The sequence below is a fragment of the Kryptolebias marmoratus genome, linkage group LG21 (genome assembly GCF_001649575.2).
Source record: "Kryptolebias marmoratus isolate JLee-2015 linkage group LG21, ASM164957v2, whole genome shotgun sequence".
NCBI lineage: Eukaryota > Metazoa > Chordata > Actinopteri > Cyprinodontiformes > Rivulidae > Kryptolebias > Kryptolebias marmoratus.
Window position 1 is genome coordinate 20,499,634 of NC_051450.1, and position 21,065 is coordinate 20,520,698.

General features: G+C 38.6%; 1 protein-coding gene across 1 annotated transcript in view; it reads left to right on the plus strand.

The window, feature by feature from the left end:
• ofcc1 (orofacial cleft 1 candidate 1) overlaps window positions 1-21,065 on the plus strand; it is an 86,524-nt gene that overhangs the window by 29,024 nt on the left and 36,435 nt on the right. The window contains exons 13-17 of the mRNA XM_037973332.1: window positions 45-159; window positions 1,393-1,669; window positions 6,782-6,873; window positions 8,670-8,815; window positions 20,381-20,629. Of these exons, the coding sequence (XP_037829260.1) occupies window positions 45-159; window positions 1,393-1,669; window positions 6,782-6,873; window positions 8,670-8,815; window positions 20,381-20,629 (879 nt within the window). The remainder of the gene's footprint in view (window positions 1-44; window positions 160-1,392; window positions 1,670-6,781; window positions 6,874-8,669; window positions 8,816-20,380; window positions 20,630-21,065) is intronic.

Here is a 21,065-nt window from a genome sequence, read left to right on the forward strand (position 1 = left end):
TGTGGATGCACAGTGATCACTACCAGTCTGTCTCATCGACCCAGGTTCAGAACTCCGCTGCTCAGGGGGGAGCCCAGCACACGACTGGACCAGTTCAAAAAAATCGAAGCTCTCATCTCCTCCGATCTGGACCACTGGCTCTGCAACCTGTATTTTCAGGTGCGTGCTTCGTTATCGCTCCGAAAGTGAAGGAGCGATAATGTTTCTGTCCATGTCTGTGTATTTGTTTGTTTGTTTTTTTTAGGGAAAACATCTCATGAACCACTGACTTTATTTTAACAAATCTTTCAGTAAGAAATCATTAGGTTACTATCATGACTAAAGTCAATCCAATTTAGGATGGCTGCCACAGCAAAGCAATCTAAGCAAACACCAAAATGGTGGTAACTCTGTCAGTTTTACAGATATTAAATTTGATATGCCAGTAGCTGAGAGTCATTCACAACCCATACTCTAAGTGAGAGATCTTAAGAAAAAGGAGATGGCCAAAACGAATTCACCAAAATGGTTACAACTCCATCTTTTCTCAACATAAGAGGATTTTAGTCCAAAATTCCTGCATGAAAGCAGCCGGTGATATTTAGTGTTTCAATAAATGCTAGGCATTTAATTCTGCAACTAGGCAACATTTGTGTGTGTATGCTAATTTAGATTTACCTCCTGTTTATTTCTTCTAGAGTCTTTATTAATTCCAGATAGCTGTACATTTCTGTTATACACAAATTTATTTAGATGAAGTTGAAATAAATGCACAGCAGCATTTTTCCCCCTCTGTCTTTCTCACTCTTAATATTTAGGATGTTTGAAAGGCAGGATGAGGTTAGATATTTGGGTTTTCTCTGATAAAAAGCATTTACAGAGAAATTGAAAATTGTCCCCAGAGAGAAAACAAAAACCACATCTTTACCCAATAATTCCAGATGCTTCTGAGCTGATGCATTGATTAGATTAGTAAACATCTTAATTGAATTAAAATTCAGAACAATGCTCTCTGTCTTTTTCCTTTTGCCTCTCTGTCCCTCTGACTGGAACATGTTGTTTGCATTACGCTATCATTACAGTTGTCAGCAGTTGCTTTGATACTCAATTTTTTGTTTTGTTTTTGTCTTTGCTAACGCGCAGAACAATCTATGCAATGTACGTTCTTGTATAGATATGTATAGATTTATATGCATTTTATATGCTGTCTCTGAATTTTGATAACATATCTCTAAGTTAATTACACTCACATGTTGTTTTCTATCACAGTCCAGAGGTACGTCAATATAAACAAAAATACTAATCTCATTTGCTGTAGAAAAAACATGTTTATGTTTACTGGATTCATGCATAATTTTAAGAGGCAAATCTCCCTCTCCTCCCTGTGGTTCCTCGTGGTTTGTTGTGTTTCAGGTAAAACTGCTCCCACCTGGAACATCTTCAGGGCCAGAGCTCTTTGCTGCACCATCTGTATCCTCCTCTAACCCTCCTGTCATGACCAAACCTGAGGTTGCCCAGACGCCATCCCAGCCCTGGCTTCCATCCCTGCCTCAGCTCTGTCCTCGGCCTGTTCAGCTTCTGCACGCAGGCCCCGGCTGCAGAGCAGGAGAACCCGCCGCGGTGCACTCTCACCAGGGTTCGCCTGTTCACCTGTCAGCTGATTCCGCCTGCTCCTCTTCTTCTCTGCCAGGTAGGAGTTCAGCGTTTAAAACCTCCAGCTATGCCACAGTGGGGAGGAAATGTCACCCTAATGTCAGCAGCTGTGAGGAAAGAAGAACGACGGCCGTCTCTTACAGCTACGTGAGAATGAAAGCGCTCGAGGGTAAATTTAAATAAAGACAGAAAGGAAAGCTTGCCAGAGGAAACATTACATTAACAAAGAATGTTTTTTTTATTAGATTATGTGCCAACATCCAACAGGATTACTGTACAGTTAGTTTAAGCAATAAGACCAGCACTGTCAATGATAGCTCTGATGCATTCACATATAAACGGCCATGAGCTAAAGAAAACGTTTTAAATCAACCTAGCATACATATAAAACAATAAGCAAATAATTCCAATTCATAAAAGTTGTAAAAACAAGAACAAACATATCAGTTGGCATGTTTTTATTGTCATCTGTTTGTTTGGCTGATTTGCTCAACTGTTTTTTTCCAAACGAAAATGAAATTTTCTAGTAAAAATAGCCTTTAATCAAGGTATTTTGCTTGGAACCAGTTTATTATAGATATTGGCAGTGAAACCAAGTGTTAGTCCTGTGATGGGCAAATGTGCTTTTAATAGTGTGTGTGTGCTGTGATGAACTATAGACCACTCTGCAATGATGTGACATCCTGTGTGCGATTGGGCTAATCGCCATATTGGAAGACCAGTTCTTATAGAGAGAACGCAAAAACTTTTTAGCTGCTCACAGACATAAACTGCTCACAGTTTTAGAAATAATACTTCAGAATTTCTCCAGTCGTGACAAACCAAAAAGAGCAAACTGAAAATATTGTGTTATATGAGGTGAAAAAGATGAAAAAAGCTCAATTTATCTGGAGACAACCTGTTAATACAACATTTACACTGGATGTTATTATGTGGTAATCATTATTCACTACGATGTAAAAATAACAACTATTTTTAGTTTTCAGCTAATTTTCTAACTCAATTACCTTTGTCACAGAAATCAAATATGAGCTTAATTGGTATTCATATAAGACAAATATTACTGGCTAGTATCGTTGTTATTAATACTCTCCGTTTCCCCTTTTTCTTTCTTTCTTTCTTGCACAGCTCATCTTTATTTAACAGTTCTGAAAAGTTTCTGGGGTGCTCTGCTTTAAACATCACAAAGGCTTTTTAATTACAAATGAGTTGTGACAGGTCTGCTGGGTAGCACCCTGGCCCATTTTAAACGTGATGCCGGCTGACAGCTTGGCAGTGTTCTCCCAGCACTGAAACATGTGGAAGAAATTGGTCTTTTACATTTCACAGCTTGTCGCTTCCTCCGCTAGCTGACCTGTGACCCCCCACAGAGATCCTAACGCCCACAAGGGAAGTGTCCCCAACGAACCGACTGCCTTTCCAAAGACAGAGAAGGAGTGCAGGAGAGGGAGAAACACACTTTCTATGGGGGATTTATGCTCTACCTCATGAGGCGAAACGCACAAGCTCTCACACATGCACAAGCATGGATGAAAATGAACAACCAGGTGAGGAGGTTGCTTAGGAAGTGAACCTGATCCCTGAGTGAAATAACGGATCAAAAGGTGTCCAGAACAACACCTCATCTGCGCCATTCTCTAAGCCAACCTGACGTCTGCGCCTCATTTGCATACAGATCAGTTCATGTTGCATTACCTCTGGAGTGAATTATAGCATTCAGATGGAGCGATACGTCAAGGCTGAAGGGAGTGATTGGAAGGACAACTTTAACTTAGCCAAAAATGGAAATCCAATTCAGTAAAAAAAAAAAGAGGAACGAATTATCCTCCCTTCCTCAGTTCTTAGTCAAATCGTTGAGTTCTCAGACATTTCCTTCCTTTTTCATGTTCCCCTGTTTCTGATATGTGCTGTGTGCAGAGCACTTTCTCTGTAGATTTTACTCATTTGTCTCAGAGTCAGTATACGGAGACCTCCTGTCACTGATACTGCATACAAAGCAGAGTTTTGACAGTGAGACAGGAAGTTAGCATTCCTGAGGGCCTAAATTAATTAATCCTCGTTAGAAAAAAGTTTTACAGAACAATCAAAGATAATACCTCTGACAAGCTGTATTCAGAGATTTAAAGGATGACTGTAAATTATGTTGTGTAAATTTAAAAATCTGTGTTTAAGATAAATTATGATAATAATCTGATTTACCTCAGATGACTTGTCTAAGCATAATGAAGTGTATTTGGCTTCTGATTAGCTCGAGGCGCTGTGGGTTTAGTGACCTTTCACATTAACTGAATGATCCAGTTACACTGGGTTTGTTTGAACCCAAATGACTAATTAGATCAGTGTCTTGTTTCTTGATCGCCCGTAGTGGATGACTATGAGGGCGCAGATGAAATTGTATCACTATTTCATTATTTATTTATATATATTTTTTTGTTTTTCTTTTAACAAACTTATCTTTGCATTTATATCCTTAAGCACAAAAGAAAATGTCTTCTTTGGAGCGCTGCCCTGCACTTTCAGGATTTTCTCCCCTCAAGGAAGCACCCAATTATCTGAGATTCCAACTACAATGTTGCATCATACCTTCTCTATCACGTGTTTGACACAGACACAGGGAAAAGGAAAGGTAGAAATTAGAAAAGATATTTAATTTTAAATATTTTAAATTTTAAAAGCAATATTAGACTACATGAGGACTGTAAATGCTAGAAGTGAAATTATGGCATTGGGTCACAGAGTTGCAAAGCAAACCAAAAGTTTGCACCCCCACTTGCGAAAATGCAAAAAGGATTCTCTAATTTTGTTTCATAAGACAAATATAATCGCAAGCATATTAAAACAGTAACAAATAAGCACATATTATAAATCCGTGCATGTCTGTTACTGCCATTAAAATGCATCAGATTAAAAGAAAATGCTCTCTTGAGTGAAGCAACACTGAATCCTTACAGTATCATAGCAACCTTATGGACTCAGGGGCAATATGCGAGTTGCTAACCGTCAAATCTTCTGCAAATTTCGACCAGTCATTGGGCAATTAGGGGGCTAGGTGTGCAAGAACTGGCATCTCGCTCCAGTTCCATCACACTGCTAACGTGGTGATAGGAGCTCTGCAGAGGTGCCGCCTGTGGGCTTTTTTTCTTTACCCAACCTGACTTTGTTTGTAAGCAGCACACTCTCACATTTCTACCCTTGAAATTATTTGTGCATATATGCAAGTGTCCGCATTGATATCTTTGCCTTTTGGTGTGTGGGTGCATCGACGCAGCGCTGGATGAGCATGTGCGCTGATCTTAACATAGCTCAGAGCACATGGGGGATAACAAGGAGTTCGTTGTTGGCCTTGGGTGCCCGGAGAGGCTGGAGTTGTGGCAGCTCCAGCGGTCTGAGTTCACGGACGTAGCCCTTAGCTGTCAGAGCTGTCGATGCTGCCTCCGCACTGATTTTGGTTCCACAGCATCTGACCACCAGCAAGTGGGGCCTGCTGTAACGAGTGTGTGCATTCGGTGGTATGAAAGCATTTGAATTCATGGGGGGATCCGAGTCCATGCGTTTGGACAGTTGTTTTTGCTAATAGAGGCTGAGAGGTTTGTGTGTAGGTAGCAGTGTGTGTGTGTATGTGTGCATGTGTGTAAAAGATGGCAATGAGTTGCATTGCTCCATCTCAGGTTATCTGCACAAGGACACACACGTTGTTGTCTTTAATTGAGTATTTACTCAAAAGTAAACACAGAATTCTCTAATTACAATCAAGGAACTTTCTCACGGCATTGCTTCTGAAAGTCAGTTTACTAATTTAAAACTTCTAAAAGTGCAAAATTTCTATATCACACTAAAATCACACTAAAATATGTTTACACTGTGCACAGAGACATTTGATTGATGTCAAAGCTGACACATAATTGGAATTGCACTTATGTAACGCCAAGAATATTTTAGAGTAAACATTTTTATCCTAAGAATAGAGCAAATATAACTTTATTACCTTGCTACTGTGAAAGCTCTAAATGTTTACTAGCAAAGTGATGATAAATAAAAGCACCATTTGTGTGAAATCTGATTTTAGAGTCACTTTAAAACAGGGATGAGCCGACTCCTCTCCCCATTTGCATGTATGCATGTACTACACTTTAGCTGTCAGAAAGATGTTTTATATGCGGCCTATATTTAAGTTATTACTACTGATATATTTAATCCCGTGGCAAGAAAAAAATTTATATCTTTCCTGAGTTTTCCGTATGTATTATATAGATGTGATTGGTTCCATCGGGGGAAAAGTTTCACATAGTGAGATTTTTACACGTACCAAGCTAAGGTTTACTTAATTACAACCTCCAGGCAAAGCAGGAGCCCCTTTTTTTAAATTCTGTGAATGTTAATATGCTAAATAATGCAGATCCTCAACACTTCAAGCATGAGCCACACATCTGGCAGCTTACCATTTAAATTACAGCAAAAAAAAAGTGAGACAGATAGAGAGAAAAAGGGGGGAGAATGGAGGATGGAAAACACTTTAAATGTAATTTTTACAAAGAATGGGAGAAAGGGGAGATGTATTGCCACCCAACTTCATTTCTGTTTTGATTTTTCATAATATTCAATTGCATACACTAGAGTGTCAAAACACTCTAATGTATGGTTCAGCTCTGGAGGAGACGGAAATAACTGTGTAGTGACAGTTAATAATTGTTCCTCTCTGTACACAAAACAAAATAAAACTTCTATTGAAGTTTTGTTCTATTTGCATATTTCCTGGTAGCACTCAGGCTATCTTGATACTTTTGTTTGAATAGGAAAACAGGGCTAGATAATAAATGTTGGTCTAAAAACCCAAAGACAAATAAGTACAGATTTGTGCAACATAATTATTCCATTAAATCAACAACCTTTTTAAAATTTATGCTTTTTTGCACAACATTTGGTAAATTATTGTGGTATTTTCTTTTGCTTTAAGTAAATTTTAAGGCTCTTTTTTTAAATTTGTTAACTGATTGAATATATTTTGTACTTTTAATGACTTGTAACCAGCAATCTTTGAGCTTTGTTGCATAAACTTCACTGATTATAGAGTGGTTAATCTTCTATGAGAACCGTTTTTTTTTTTTTTTTGCATGGTTACTGCACATGACTTTTTTTTTTTTTTTTTCAGGAAAGCATTACTTCCAAGAAGCCTGTTCTGAAAACACTGGAGAGAAGAGCAATCCATGTGGGGAGAAAACAGAGGAGGCCGTTCACTTCAAGGTAATGCTGACTTTTACCGGGACGTGTTTTGACCCCTAAGAAGCACACTCTCTGCTTTCCTGTTTCCTTTCCTTCCTGCCCCTCTCTTTCTACACCCTACACACACACACACACATCCCCAGCTTATTATCTGAGATTTGTCAAAATACATTTCACACTAACAGGTAGTTTTCAGCCTTCAAAGCCAGTTTTGATCTGCTTGACAAGCCAAAGCAGCTCAGATTCTGTGAAATCAGCAATGCCAGTTAGGCCTCTTTTTTTTTTTTTTTTCTTCCAAACCATCTGAAACCTGCCTCTTCCTGTGCCACAGAAGACTTAAGCTAAATTAATCAAAGCTTGCATGTTACCTGCCACACTTTGAAGTGGTAATTGTAAAATGACTCTGTGTGCTGATCTGGCATTGCTGCCTCCCGGTCTGTCCCTGCCGCTGTGCCTCCGCCGAGGCCTTTTGTTGTTTTGATGTTATTGTTGAGGTAGTTGGAAGCCGGTGAACAACATCAAGCCAGCCTTTGTCTCACATTCTCCTCTTCTGCCTTCCTCCTCCATCCCAACAAGTTTTTCTTCCTTCTAACCTCCTTTTGTTGATGTACCAGAGGCTCTTCAGAGCACCATTAATCAGCAATGACCTGCTAAATAAATGAGTTTGTTGATATGAGGTTTTATTTCTCCGAAACCTCCACAGACCGTGTTTTCTCTTCCTCTTTCTGTCCCGTCTTTAAAACCTGTCAAACGTTGTGGTGTTGATCCCAGTTGTCTAATGATTAAGTGGAGTGATCTCCAACCTGCCCCAGCCTGGGAGCACAAGGGATCAGATTTCAGCCCTTCAACCTGCAGTGCAGGCCTAATTAAAATGAATTTTCTCCCGGCAACCACTTCGCCCACGGGGCAGGAATCCAACTATATACTGAATCCTCCTCTTAAGGTATTGCATTAAATTTATTGTGTGGAGACACCAGAGAACATTGTGGTTTATATATCTCCTGCATTTTTTTTCACTCTGCTTTCCTTCTTGCTTCTTTCTACCTTTTTATTGTGATCATCACTCTGGAATCCAAGCTTGCTTTGGCATAGATTGCCCTATGAAAACGGATAGAGCTTTTATGGGACTCTGCCCTTTTACAACTTCCTGGGCCCAGTTTATCTCGGAAGAAGAGACAAAAAGTGGAAGATGGAGGGCAGGAAAGGATGAGTAAAAAAAAAAAATTGGAACTGAGAAAGGTAGAATGAGGGAGGGTTATAAGAAAGAGAGAGGTGGCTTATTCCAACTGTGGATCTCATTAACATACATCAGTGTGTATGTCACAACTTCAAGCAGAAAGGCACTAAGCCCACCCAAGGGCAACACAGACGGGGCTGACAGGGCCAGGGAAAGCAAGCCGTTAACATGTTGGCGGCTTAACAAATACTATCTGCTCCCAAGTACCTTGGTGAAAAAATTTAAATCCCACTTCCTAACTCAGTTTGTGTTTATGACGATGACAGTAAACGACTTGTGTGAAAGAAAAAAAAAGCAGTGCCAGCTGCTCCGATATCACATATTTAACGCCACCGTCACTGTACACATGTTTCCCCAAATGAACTCAACTTGAAGGATGCCGTGCCGTATGCGATTTTGCCGTCATTCTTGTCTCGTGTCAATTGAGCCGAGGGTGAGATATAGGCGAAGCCCTGAAAATGCCACACACACTGTCGGTGTCGCTGCGTGCATCCCCCAAGATAAATTCAAAGGCCCCCGTTTCCTGCTTTGATTACAAATGACATCCGTATGTGTTCTCCCCAATTTCTGTTCCTCACAGAAGAAGCCAATCAAGAAGACAAATAGCTGCGGCCCCAGCATGAGCGGCAGAAGTGCACCGCCTCTGCAGGCAGACAAACAGAAGATGCGGGCTTCAGTGGAAAACCTCTCCATGGAGGAGATGCAGGGGTACACTTTTTTTTTACAGTAAGTCGATCTTTCCTGCATGCAAAAAAACAAAAAAAACAATGAAAATGGCAGCAACCAGACAGAAAATTATGACAAAATGTGCCCTGAACACTTTGTGAAGTAGTCAGATATATATATATATATTAAATTAAATAAATCCTATCTAAATCCCATTAAACTTGGTTCTTATTAAACATAAAATAATGATGAGAAGTAAATCCAGAGCTTCTTGGCTTCATCCTGTCTGATAATAAAGTTCACTATGAGAATTTAGATCTTGGCTTTTCTGATTTAATGTGGACTGAATTGTATTTTTCTGTTTAAAGTTATATGTGAGTGGGATTTGTAACAATTTTGCATATTGAGGCAAACATGGTATTGCTTTAATCATAGTGCCACTTTGCTGTTTCTCCTCTCTTGTGCATTACAAAAAATGTGTTTTCCTCCTCCTTTAGCATTACATTTTAATTTAAAAAACAGAATCATGAAAACACAAAGACAGCAAGAGGGGGAGAATTTCAAACCCAAACGATTAATTTGTCTAAAGCAACAAGGTGCCATCCTGTATGAAGCATCAAAACAGCATAAATAAAAAAATGAAACTGCTTATTTCAAGTGAAAAAGTCGCAGGTATTTGTTTTCATTTGAACGCCAACTAAATTAAGGGGAGGAGAATACCAGACGCACAGTTACACTTGAGGGTGAGAGAATTAGAGAGTTTTTGTATGTGCAACAGAAACATAAAGCAAATTCTCCCTGGAGATTTAAAAGTACCCTTGTTTCCTCATTTCTGGGAGTTTGTAATTTGTAGCTGCTGGTCACATATTAAACAAGATCAGAGACTACTCCCTGACATCTTCTGAACATACTTGGGGAATTCAAATGATTACCAGAGCATCCTGCCAACAAATGACGACACAGGGACTATCTTGGGGGGTGGGGGTTGGACACAAAAAGAACACAAAACAGACTGCTCACAAAGGGACACAATTAACTGGTTTTCACGATTATTCAGAGTGCAGCTTTTTACCTCTGAGCAGTAGCCGTTTCGGTTAGATGAGACGTTTCTGTCAGTTATAGGTACGAATTGTATTGAGCTGGAACTTCGGCTTTTCCCCGATGCCCTGTGAAGGTGCTGCTGCTATTGATTTCATCTTTACAAGCTCACACATTACAGTATCTCTGAGCTGAAGGCGTCTCTTCTGCCCTCTTCTCATCAGACTATTAGAAAGATACAGTGCCAGTGTTGACTTTGACAACAAAGGCAGAGAGACGGCAGTCTCCAACTCATACCCTCACCCATCTCTCCCACTGTGGTGTTTGAATTGCTCAGGGCCTCTCTACATCACCTGAAAACTCACAGAGATCAAGACAAAAGGGATTTCTTATGGATTTATCTTTTAATTTTATTTGCCATCGTGATTTTATCCCATCTCTTCTGGCCTTTTCAGAGCTCAGCATTTTCTCTCCCTGACTATATGTGCATTTGTGTTTATGTTTTAGAGTGTGCACACGCATATGTCTGCATATTCATGTGTTTTAAGTGCGAAGGGGATTCATACTGCAGTGATTGAGGGATATTACTGCCATCTATTGAGCCGCAAGAGGCTTCGCTCGTTGGGATTTTTATGGGGCATCCTGACACGAATGTGCAAATCAGAGGCTGATGCATAATTAAGCAAACACACAGAAACAGGGAGATTCAGTTCGGATAATAATGACACAAATACTGAAACACAATGCATTCAGATAAACGTCACAATAAAGGACATTTCATTCAGCTTGTAGGATAAATGCACAGGGGTGAAGTGGGTTAATATTTTACAAAGTTCTCCAATATGTACAATGCCTATAAATGACTGTAAATGTACATTCAATAGCAGCCTTGTTTGAAGTGTGTAAACAAATATACCAGAAGTACAAATAAGAACTTTAGGTTTACATGAACACAATAACTTGTAAAGATGTTATATGTAAAAATACACATAATTCACTTATTGAACATAATGCGTTTTTTACCCTCAGCAATGATTTATTTATAGCAGAAACATATTAAGGTAACATGTTTTATTTCTATGACTTTAATTTATATTTTTCTTGACCTTATCTGACATCATTTTTTTAGTAATAATTTGCTGTTGTTTACAGTTAACTTTTTGAATTTTTAGTTCCAGGTTTGCTCCTTTAAAAGTGCAACCATCAGCCTAAAAAGAGGTAGAGGAAGCCTGACACAAGGAACCATAAAACCCATAAATCACTGGTTACAGCTTTAGAGAAAACACAATGTACTTTTATTGCAGGTATTGACAGTTTGGAGTCAATTCTGGAAGATGAAAAGGAGTATGAAGATGAGCTACAAATGATCCTTCTTTTTTAGTGTTGCTGATATCAGTTTAAACATGCATGACTTTTGCAGGCCTTCCTATTTTCAATGTAGTGTGAATAGTTAAAACACTTTATTCAGCACAGCTGCTGTAAGTCAGTTCTGAGTGAATCTAAACATACTAAACTTCATTTTGCAAGTGGAGATTTTGGCAGAATCATAAAATGTCGTTTGTAGATAAAAAACAAAACAGAAATCTGTCCCTGCTACAGGCCTAATCTTTATGCATCAGTAGTTATTGTCAATTAGCTTTGTATTGTATCTCACCAATGTCACCCAACTACTTTTTTCTTCTCTCATTTGAGGAGAGAAACCTGTTTTAATCAAAGTCATTCTCACATAGCAATTAGATCTAATTAGTCCAATTATCAAGATTCTAATTACATTAAAATATACCCCCTAAATCTCATATCAATTATAGTATGTGTGACGTGTCCTGATCTGGAGACAGGAAAAGAGAATGAGTGAAGACAAAGCTCGGTGGAAGGTGCAAAAAGAGGAGCATCTTCACCCTCCAGAGGACAAATGACAGCAGACTCCATTAGTCCCAGAAGTGTGTATTATAAGACTGGAAGGCCAAATGGGGATAAATGTCACCTAACCTTTATTCAATTGTTTCATATTCCGAAGGATTTTGTCACTGATTATGATGCTATGATTAGTTACAACCTTGTTTTCTGTCTCAGTTGGATTAGTGGTGAATCACGAGTTTATCTGCATTTATCAAACATTAAGGCCTCAGAAGTTATTGTGTTGAAAGCAACTTTTATTAAAGTTTGGAAACATAATCATGTCTATGCTAAAAGATGGGAAACAGCGTGCACAAAAACACACACTCACACAATCAGACCTACAGGATCTGTTGCTATAGTGGTGCAGTATGACACTATAATGTAGGTGCACAAGCAACACACACACAATCACACACAGCTTGTTCTTGCTGTGGAGTCACAAGGAACACACTGACCTAATTTCCCCCTAGTTAGCTCGCCTCGTTGGGGACCAGCGTTCCTCTCCACCCGTTTCCCCCAACTGAGCCTATCAGAGCCCTCCCTCAGTCTGTGTCTCTGGGTCTGTGTCAGTCTGTGCCCTCCATCTGTTTGAGTCTATGCTCAAATAAAAGATTAGCAGGAAAGTGAGCAGTTATTCTGCTCAAAGTGTCTCATCTTCTCTATGTGTTGCTAATCACAAAGTAACGCATTAATTAGGGGAAAACACGAGAAAAGATTCTAAGCTCAATAGACGAGATGACATTTTAACAATGTTTTTTAAGAAAAAAAGCTTTTGCCTTGAACTCAACTGACTGGCATCTCTCCTGTCTGATTCTTCATTAGTCGTTTCAAACCTTAGAAGGAGGTCAAATTAATTTTCACAAGGAGCCAAAATTAAAAAACCTAATTAAGGGCCAATCGTTTAGTCATATTCTGAAAAATTGCCATCTTTTTTAAAATATGAAATTTACTTTTCTCAATATATCTTATTTGTCTTATTTGAAAATTGTTTGAAATTTAATTGTTTATTTATTTGTCTTTTATCACTGTTTTTGACTAATTAAATAGTAAATTACTAGTTAAATAGCTTGTGTGGAGAGCAGGGGGAGTGGACTCAGTAAAAGTTAAAGTTCAAATAAATTTTTACCTCATGGTTTAATTGACTTTTTTCCTCTTAACTCAAATGGATTATCGAGAGCTTCAAACTTTATTTTCTTAGCTTCAAAGTTGACACATCACCATTTGAACTTAACGTTAGGTCTGTGTTCTGTTCTGAACAAATGTACAACAAAGACTCTTCCTCTCATCACATAGCTGCAGAGGAAGCTGTCTCCACAACACAGCTTGAGGGATGTGCAGCATGGTCCTAGAGCCTGACATGTTTGTTTTTTTACCAGACAAGATCATGAGAGATGGTTTTTTTGTGTGTTTTATTATTATTATTATTTTTTTTTGTTTGTTTCACAACAAAAATCTGGTGACATGGTCGTGTCATGAGCTCTCATTAGCATTACCCATAAAAATAAAATGCACTCTGTAGTGCCATTCCTTTTTTTAAGTAGAACCAAGATCAGCCTGCAGTGAAATACAAAGAAGAGGAGAAATCCACCTGCACGTGCTTCTCTGAATCACAACTCTGTGCAAGGGTCAATCGATTCTGATATAACTCTGGGAGAAGATGGTCACCTCTGAGTCCCCCCTCTCCTTCCCAAGTCCAAGTCTGCTTTCCAAGCAGTGAAGCATCTGCCTGTGTGCATGCACGGCTATGCATGTGTGTGTGTGTGTGTGTGAAAGCAAGGCCCCTGGCTACCTTGGCTTGGGTGCATGTCAGTTTTTTTTTTTGTGTGGCCAGACTGGCCCTGGGTCACTTCAGGTCTCACAGACACATAAAATCAACATGCTATTTCCTTAAAGGGAAGTAAGGTTGTCAGCACCCTGACAGGCTCATGCTGCAATCTGATTGGTTAATCTGTTGTGACTCCGGTCCCATTTGTGGTGAAAATGAATGTGTTTTCCACTGACATGTAAAGACCATGAAGTGTCACATAGATAGAAGTGGCAGCAACTGTAAGAACAAATGAAGGATTGTATTTGTGTACGAGAGTTTGAGTGAAAAGAAAGTGAGCAAAACCCTGAGCTGACACATCTTTCCCACTCCATTTTTTATCTGTAATCAATGGTTCTCCAGTCTGATATAAACATTTCAAAGCAAAATGGCAAAAGTCAACAAATTAGATCCCAAGAATTCACAAAAATAGTTAATGTACTGTAGTAAAAACATGCACTAATGCATTCTGTCTTGTGCAAATAAACATGAACCTTTAGGAAAACATTTCTGACAGGCAGTGTTGAAGATGTAACTGACAGGTTTTAGATGTTTATGTGTTCAAAACTTGATGCACATTGAAACAATTGTGTAGATATGAACATGAGGTCATCGGCAACCATTTTAGCTCTTTAGCGTCTTTTGGATACAACTGACATGTATTGGAATGCTCCCACAACTTGCAAACTAACCTGTTGACCATTTTTCCCAGCCTTGTTAAAAAAAATCATGTTTCCATTAATTCCTCCTTCCATTCGAGCACACCAGTTTGTCTAACTCCAATAATTATCTCCTTTTCCCCTCTCACTCCCTCATGTTAATTCTGTCTTTATCTCACTTTCTCTGCCTCTAATTTTCTCCATCTTTCTCTCTCCGTCTTGTCTCTATCTCTCTGGTGACAATGTCCTGCAGTTATGAGGCAAGGTCAGAGGAATGAAATCCATTTAAATACTGATGCAACTCTCAGGAGGCCCATACTCAGCCTCTGCTGCACCTCTCCCTGTACGCCTCACCCAAATTGATGAATGGATGGATTTCTGTAGCACATTTGATATTTGTCCTGTATTAATCACTTATTGTAATACATACTCAAGTATATTGGCATTTATTTGTTTTATCTGTTCACCTCCAGAGGTTTATAGAAAAAAAACAAGACACTGTTCTTCATTTTTGACTGTGGTAGCTCATCATATAGTGAGTGATAGGTAGTGGCAACGCGTTTGTTGATCCCAGATGCATCTGCATTTGAAATGTTTCCACCCTTATTTATAGCACACCAAGGGACCTGCCATTTCCATGGTTTAATACCCTCTCATACTTGGTGAGGAGAGGCTCAATAAAAACACCACATGTTGCTTCATTGGACAGGTTCATTGTAAAGGTGTAAAAGAAAGTTAAAAAATGTGTCCCAAGAGTCACAAGTCTTACCGTTCATTCATCTAGACTATTTTATATTTCATACATAGTGACAATAAAGGAAAGATAAAAAAATGGACTGATAGGAGAACAATTACAGCATTTTCCCATGTCCCTTCTCTGAAAGAAAGAAGCTCCTTCACATTGGTAGTTTAAAAAAAAACTATATTTGATTAATTTTTTCATGCCTTTACTAAAGAGTCAGGTTGGAATGGAAAATAATGTCAATAAATTAACTAATAATTATCATTTATTGCCATTTCTTGGAGTAGTTTCTCTTTTATTTTCCCTACATTACACTTTCATTACTTCCTGTGTAATTGCTCTACCTCTACAAGTCCTGCCTGTTTGCCAACAATTGTCTGGAAACACGCTCTCGATGTCAAACATGTGTTTATTATTGCAGTGCATCTCTGTTTTCAGATTGTTTGGGGCGGTGTGAGGACTGCAAATAGAAATCAGTATTTCTAACTCTTTGAGGCAGAGGTACTATTTAGCCGTATTAATCCTCTGCTGCTCCATCTAGGTTTTCTATTCCATTTTAATAACAACGTATTCAGTGCTTTAGGTTTAGCGCTGCTATCGTTTGCAAACATAGATCATAGATCTGAAAATAAAAGACTAAAAGTGGGGAAGATTTACAATAAAAAAGGGCAACGAGATGAGCTTCCAGAATCACATTTATTAGGTATTAGTTACTAGAAGGGGGATACGCAAAAATGACTTGAGATCACCACTTAACCCTCCTGTGGCCTTCAGGTCAAATTGACCTGAAGTTACAAGTGCTTCTTTGCCTCTCTTTGTCTCTTTTTTTGAGGGCTTCAGGGTTAATTGCTTTGCAGTCTTGTTTAGATGGCTTTGCATAGAGAAACCACACATAAGAGCATGAGAACTGATTTCCATTCCTTGTCAGAAAACCAGCATGTTCTGGAGATTTAGGAGCACTCCTAATCCAAGTAAAAGGACTGAGCAACAAAAACTATTCAGTAGTAGTGAATGCTACTTTTTCCCCATACTTATGGCTTACTTCTTTGAATTAAACAAAAAAAATCAGTTAGTACCTAAGAATGTAATTAGTGTTGATTATTAAAAAGTCCTGCCTTAATTAAAGCTGTTCGTTTTATATTTGTTCTTTTCAGTTGTCACATTTTATTCATAAAACCTGAAACCTGAAGTAGTAAATATGGTAAAAATATTTTTTTGTATGGCATTAGTTTCTATATTTCTCTACCACCCTGAAAGTCTGAGTGATGCTTCAGAAAAGGAGCTGATTGTGTAACCACCACAGGACAGATCACAGATAAGCGAACAAACTCAATATCAGCCTGTTCAAAAAGTGAAATGTAAATAAAGATGTGGCTTTTTCATTCTTATCTGTTGACGATGGAGATAACTACAGTTCTGTAATCACCACAACACGTGCACCTGGGCTAATATGAAAACAATAACCCTTATCTGTCAATCTCTTAAGTCTGTTTTACACAGTTTCATTTTTGGTTTCTCAGTTTCCTGAACTGCAATAAATACTTCAGTTGGAGAGAAAAGATGATATCAACACGGCATTATGTCTACAAAACTGCTGTTCACTTGATAGTTTCTCTTTTTCAGACCATTTTCTGTAAACCCTAATCATGGTTATGTGTCAAGATCCGAGTAGATTTGCAGTTTCTAAAATACTTGGACCAACCTGTCTGGCACCTTCAAAGTCACTTAAACCTCGTTTCAAACTTCAGAAAATCATCTTCACCATGACCAGATGCCTAAGTGCATTGAGTTGCTGCCATGTGATTGGCTGATTAGCTATTTGTGGGTTTAAATGTTTAATACTTGTCAATTCTTGCCTTTCACTTTGGGCTATTTTTAAAAGCACAATTCTGCTTTGTTGTTGTATCAGTCAACATTAAGGAACTGAGAAAACCAGTTCAGGAGAGGCTTCTTTATTAGCTGACAGATATATACAAGTTAAATCTGACTGACAGGCCTTCGCAGATTCTGGGAAGCTCTGGAAAAGATGATAGGTCCTTTTGCGATGTGCTTTGATGACATGGGAATGGAGCGCAAACATAAAAAAAATAAGAAAATAAGAGAACAGCTTCTGGCCTCAATTTCACAGAAGCAACTACAATTAAAATATAGCATTATGCGCCACTATATGCTTGTTGAAGTGGTTGGTTCCATTCCTGGATCGTAATGCCACGTATCGTTCAAGGGACAAGCTGTTACATTGGAATGAAATAAAAACCCTATACCTCCAGCATCCATTCCTTTTTTTCTGTGTAGTACGTTTGCAATTGGAGCCATCATAATGAAGCAAATTCAGCGAAGATAACAGATTTCCCTTCATGTTATCAGCTTCCTTTGGAAGATGCCACCACACAAAGGTGTCTAAAAATATCGCTCTTTCATGCATCATCAATATCTTCATTATGAAAGACAGGCATCGGGTTGTATTTGCTGTTTTTGTTTAATGCCACTTGACAGGGCAGCATCTTGCCTGTGTCTGAGACGCACTGCTTTTTTGTCTGATCTGTAATTCCACTTTTGCAGATGTGCGGAGCAGTTTCACACCATGCATGGGGTATAGCAACCTGTGATGATGGTTGGAATAGAGCTGTCCTTGTTGAAATCATTATAAAGGGAATACACATTTAATCATGCATTATGTCCGTTCTCTCTGTGTTTAATGATTACATTTTTTCCAGTACATACAGAGAAAAACTTCTTGTTGCATCAAAGATATGTGCGCATTTATTAAAAAAAAACCTTGAACTGAAACAAAAATAAATGCAATCCTTGAAGGAGAGCATATAACCCCCTTTCATACCATAGTTTTAAACTTAGATCATATGTTAGGTGCAATCTTATGTAACTTTGTGAGATGTCAGGTTTAAAGTATGTGCTGTGAATGAATCTCAGGTATTACTTATTTGTAAAAGTGACAGAGTTTTATTCATTTTTTCTGCTGGCCAAGTTTGATTAGCTCTGGCAACCATCTTGAATTTGGATAACCCATAATGTAAATCAGTTATAGATGTATATTCAGTGATTACTTTCTGCACATTTCATTAAAATTTTGTACAGTGGTTCGTGAGATGCTTTAGTAACAAACACATGCAAAACCCAAACTTTCCACTTTCACATTTTAGCAGCAGGTGATAAAGATCAGTGTTGTGTTTACAATGTCATGCCATGAGAAAAGGAAAAAAAATGTTTATACTCCCAATTGAGCTGTGCCATAACAACCTTTATGAGACATCTTCATCGTCTCTGCTTTAGTTGACGTCAGCTCAGATCTGAATATTTATCAGCCCAAACTGTTGACTAAGCACTCTGTGAACAAATGTCGACTTTTCCCTCATGGACTGCGTGTTATGCTGCTGATCGCGTGAGCATGCTTGAAGGAACTTCAACTTCAAGTAATTTAACACTTCAGAAAGTATAGACACCTCACCGAAGAGCTGTTCTTTTAAAAAATAACCGAGCGAGCACTGAAGCAGTGATATGAGCAGGAAGTAAAATGCAACGCCTCATTTTGATAAAAGTCTAGCCTAATTATTTGGCAAAGCGGGTGTGGGAGCAACACAATTGATTCTGTTTTTCGTCTTCAGGCGGTGCATCATTTTCCCCAGACACACATACTACAAAGTGAATTCCAACTGTGCTCTGGGAGACAGTGGTGAGACACAGGGATGTCCACAGGCAAAAGGCCTGAAGTCACATTCTGCAATGCTAACCATATAGCTGCACTGTAAACAACCTTTTCTCGCCTTCTTCTAATTATTGTCAGCCAGATGATCGAGGAGTCATAGATATCTGGTTGACATGATCAATCTCTGTACAAACTGTGGCTCTACATGCTAATTTAATGTACACATTTTCTTTCCTTTCCTTTCCTTTTCTTGCTTCATTCTGCTCCATCTGTGCCCTCAGTATGAAAGGGAATAGTTGAGCAGGCCTAACAAAGGGCGGCACAGAGGAGGCAGAGGTGCTGAGGAAAGCTGAGCACTGCTGGAAGGGATTCCTATCTGATTGTGCGTGTGTTAGGTTTGTGTGTGTGTTTGTGCAAGTGTGTATAACAGGGAAAGAGTAACCTATTGTGCTATTGTGTACATGCATAAATGTGTGTCGATTTGAATATTATATTTCCCTACTTATAACACATCTCCCTAGTATTTGATGTATTGTAATGCAATAAAACAATGATGTGTTTGCGCTATTATTCAAAAATTCACGTCATTGAAACCAGCTGGGAACTTGATGAGATAAAAATGTAACATCTCAAACGCTAAATATCTGAAATAAACATGCATTTATACCAAGAAAAAAACCCCACAAAGAAGCAAAATCTGCAGTTTTTTTTTTCACATTAATAGTTAACATGTCCTTAAATTAAATTTGGTGAACAGCTACCAACTACTACGTGTGCTTGTTTCCCTACAAAAACAGCCGAAGTGACTAAAAATAGGTCGACAATTGTGACACTTATGAAAGAGTTGTTAGGGATGAAGAAGTCTGATAATTCTAATGCATTGGTACATATCATGGAGTAGAGATAAACTAAGATTTGAGTTATAAACATTCAGAGAGTTAGACTAGAGGTGCCAAAACAATGAAACGTTAAACTTACTGATCTACTAGAGGTTTTGCCAAAGACGCATGTTTGAGTTCTGTCTTTCTGGCACTCCACCACTCTGTGTGATCCCTGATATTTATTCTTGACAGCTGTCTTACTCATTCTTTTTCCTTTTTTTCATGTTTAGCATCAGATTCCCTCTTATTTATCTACTGAAACAACTTCTCCAAGATTCTGCACTTGTCAAATTCCAATATATTTGTTTACCTACACAGATTACGGCCAGATTAATGAAGGTCAGTCATGTGACTCAAGCTTCCACTTGCTTTTTGGCAGATTCAGCCGAGAGCTTTGTTTATATTAAGCGCATGCACACATTTCAGAATTGCACATCAATATATCTGGAAAACTGTTAGAGTAAACTCTTTCAAGCTGCAGCTCAAAATTACTTTTTTATGTTTGATTTTATAATTTTTAGGTTATCTTTTAAAGATACACTATTGTTTTGTTTCACACCACATCCAGAAATGAAGGTGTGAATAACTCTCAATCAATCAATCAATCAAATTTTATTTGTATAGCACATTTCAGCAGCAAGGCATTTCAAGGTGCTTTACATAATTAAAAAACAAAATNACCCTAATTTAGCCATAAGCAACTCTAAACAGGTGGGTTTTAAGTTGAGATTTAAAGGCACCCAGTGTTTCAGCTGTTTTACAGTTTTCTGGAAGTTTGTTCCAAATTTGTGGTGCATAGAAACTGAAAGCTGCTTCTCCTCGTTTGGTTATGGTTCTGGGGATGCAGAGCAGTCCAGAAGCAGAAGATCTGAGGGGTCTAGACGGTTGGTACAGCAATAACAGATCTTTAATGTATACTCTCCTCTGTTTGGAAACAGATCAAGTGAACCTGGTTCCTGTTCTCCACGACTATCTGATCGAGTCCGCCTGGCCCTCTACATGCTGCCGTCTGAGCTGGGCTTGCCGTTGCTGCGGCAACAGCAACAACTTCCTGGTAGCTGGCATGACTCCGTTCAGCGGCTCGGGCTCATTATGCTGCTACTTGCTTTGATGTGGTTTGTGAGGCTATACCTGCATTACTGCAGCCAGTGGCTCTACCTCCAGGCCATTGCAGTTCCTGTCAACAAGTGAGTTTCCTTCTTTTGATATGACCCTGTGCTACACGTGCATCCACACAAACACACACATGTGGAAAGAGAGTGCTTGGATGCAAATACAAACTCAAACTGAAATAATTTTGAGCCCTAGAATGTATATTATCTGCCACTTTTAATCACAGAGTTTTAAAACTAAGGTAATCTTATGTGGAGAAATGATGATGTAATCATTTTGATCAAACCTTGAATAAAACATTATGTACAATCTTAAACGATATTGAAATATGCCTCACTTGAAATATGTATATGTAAATATGTACACCTCAAACTTTGCCTCAATATGTGTAAAATTGAAACTTTAATGAGTTATACCTCTTTTTGTGTTGGCTAATTTTAAATAACTGTGGCAGCCAGCCAACTTAAACTGGTTTCACTTCAGTAAATATTCTATTCTAGATGTACTTTC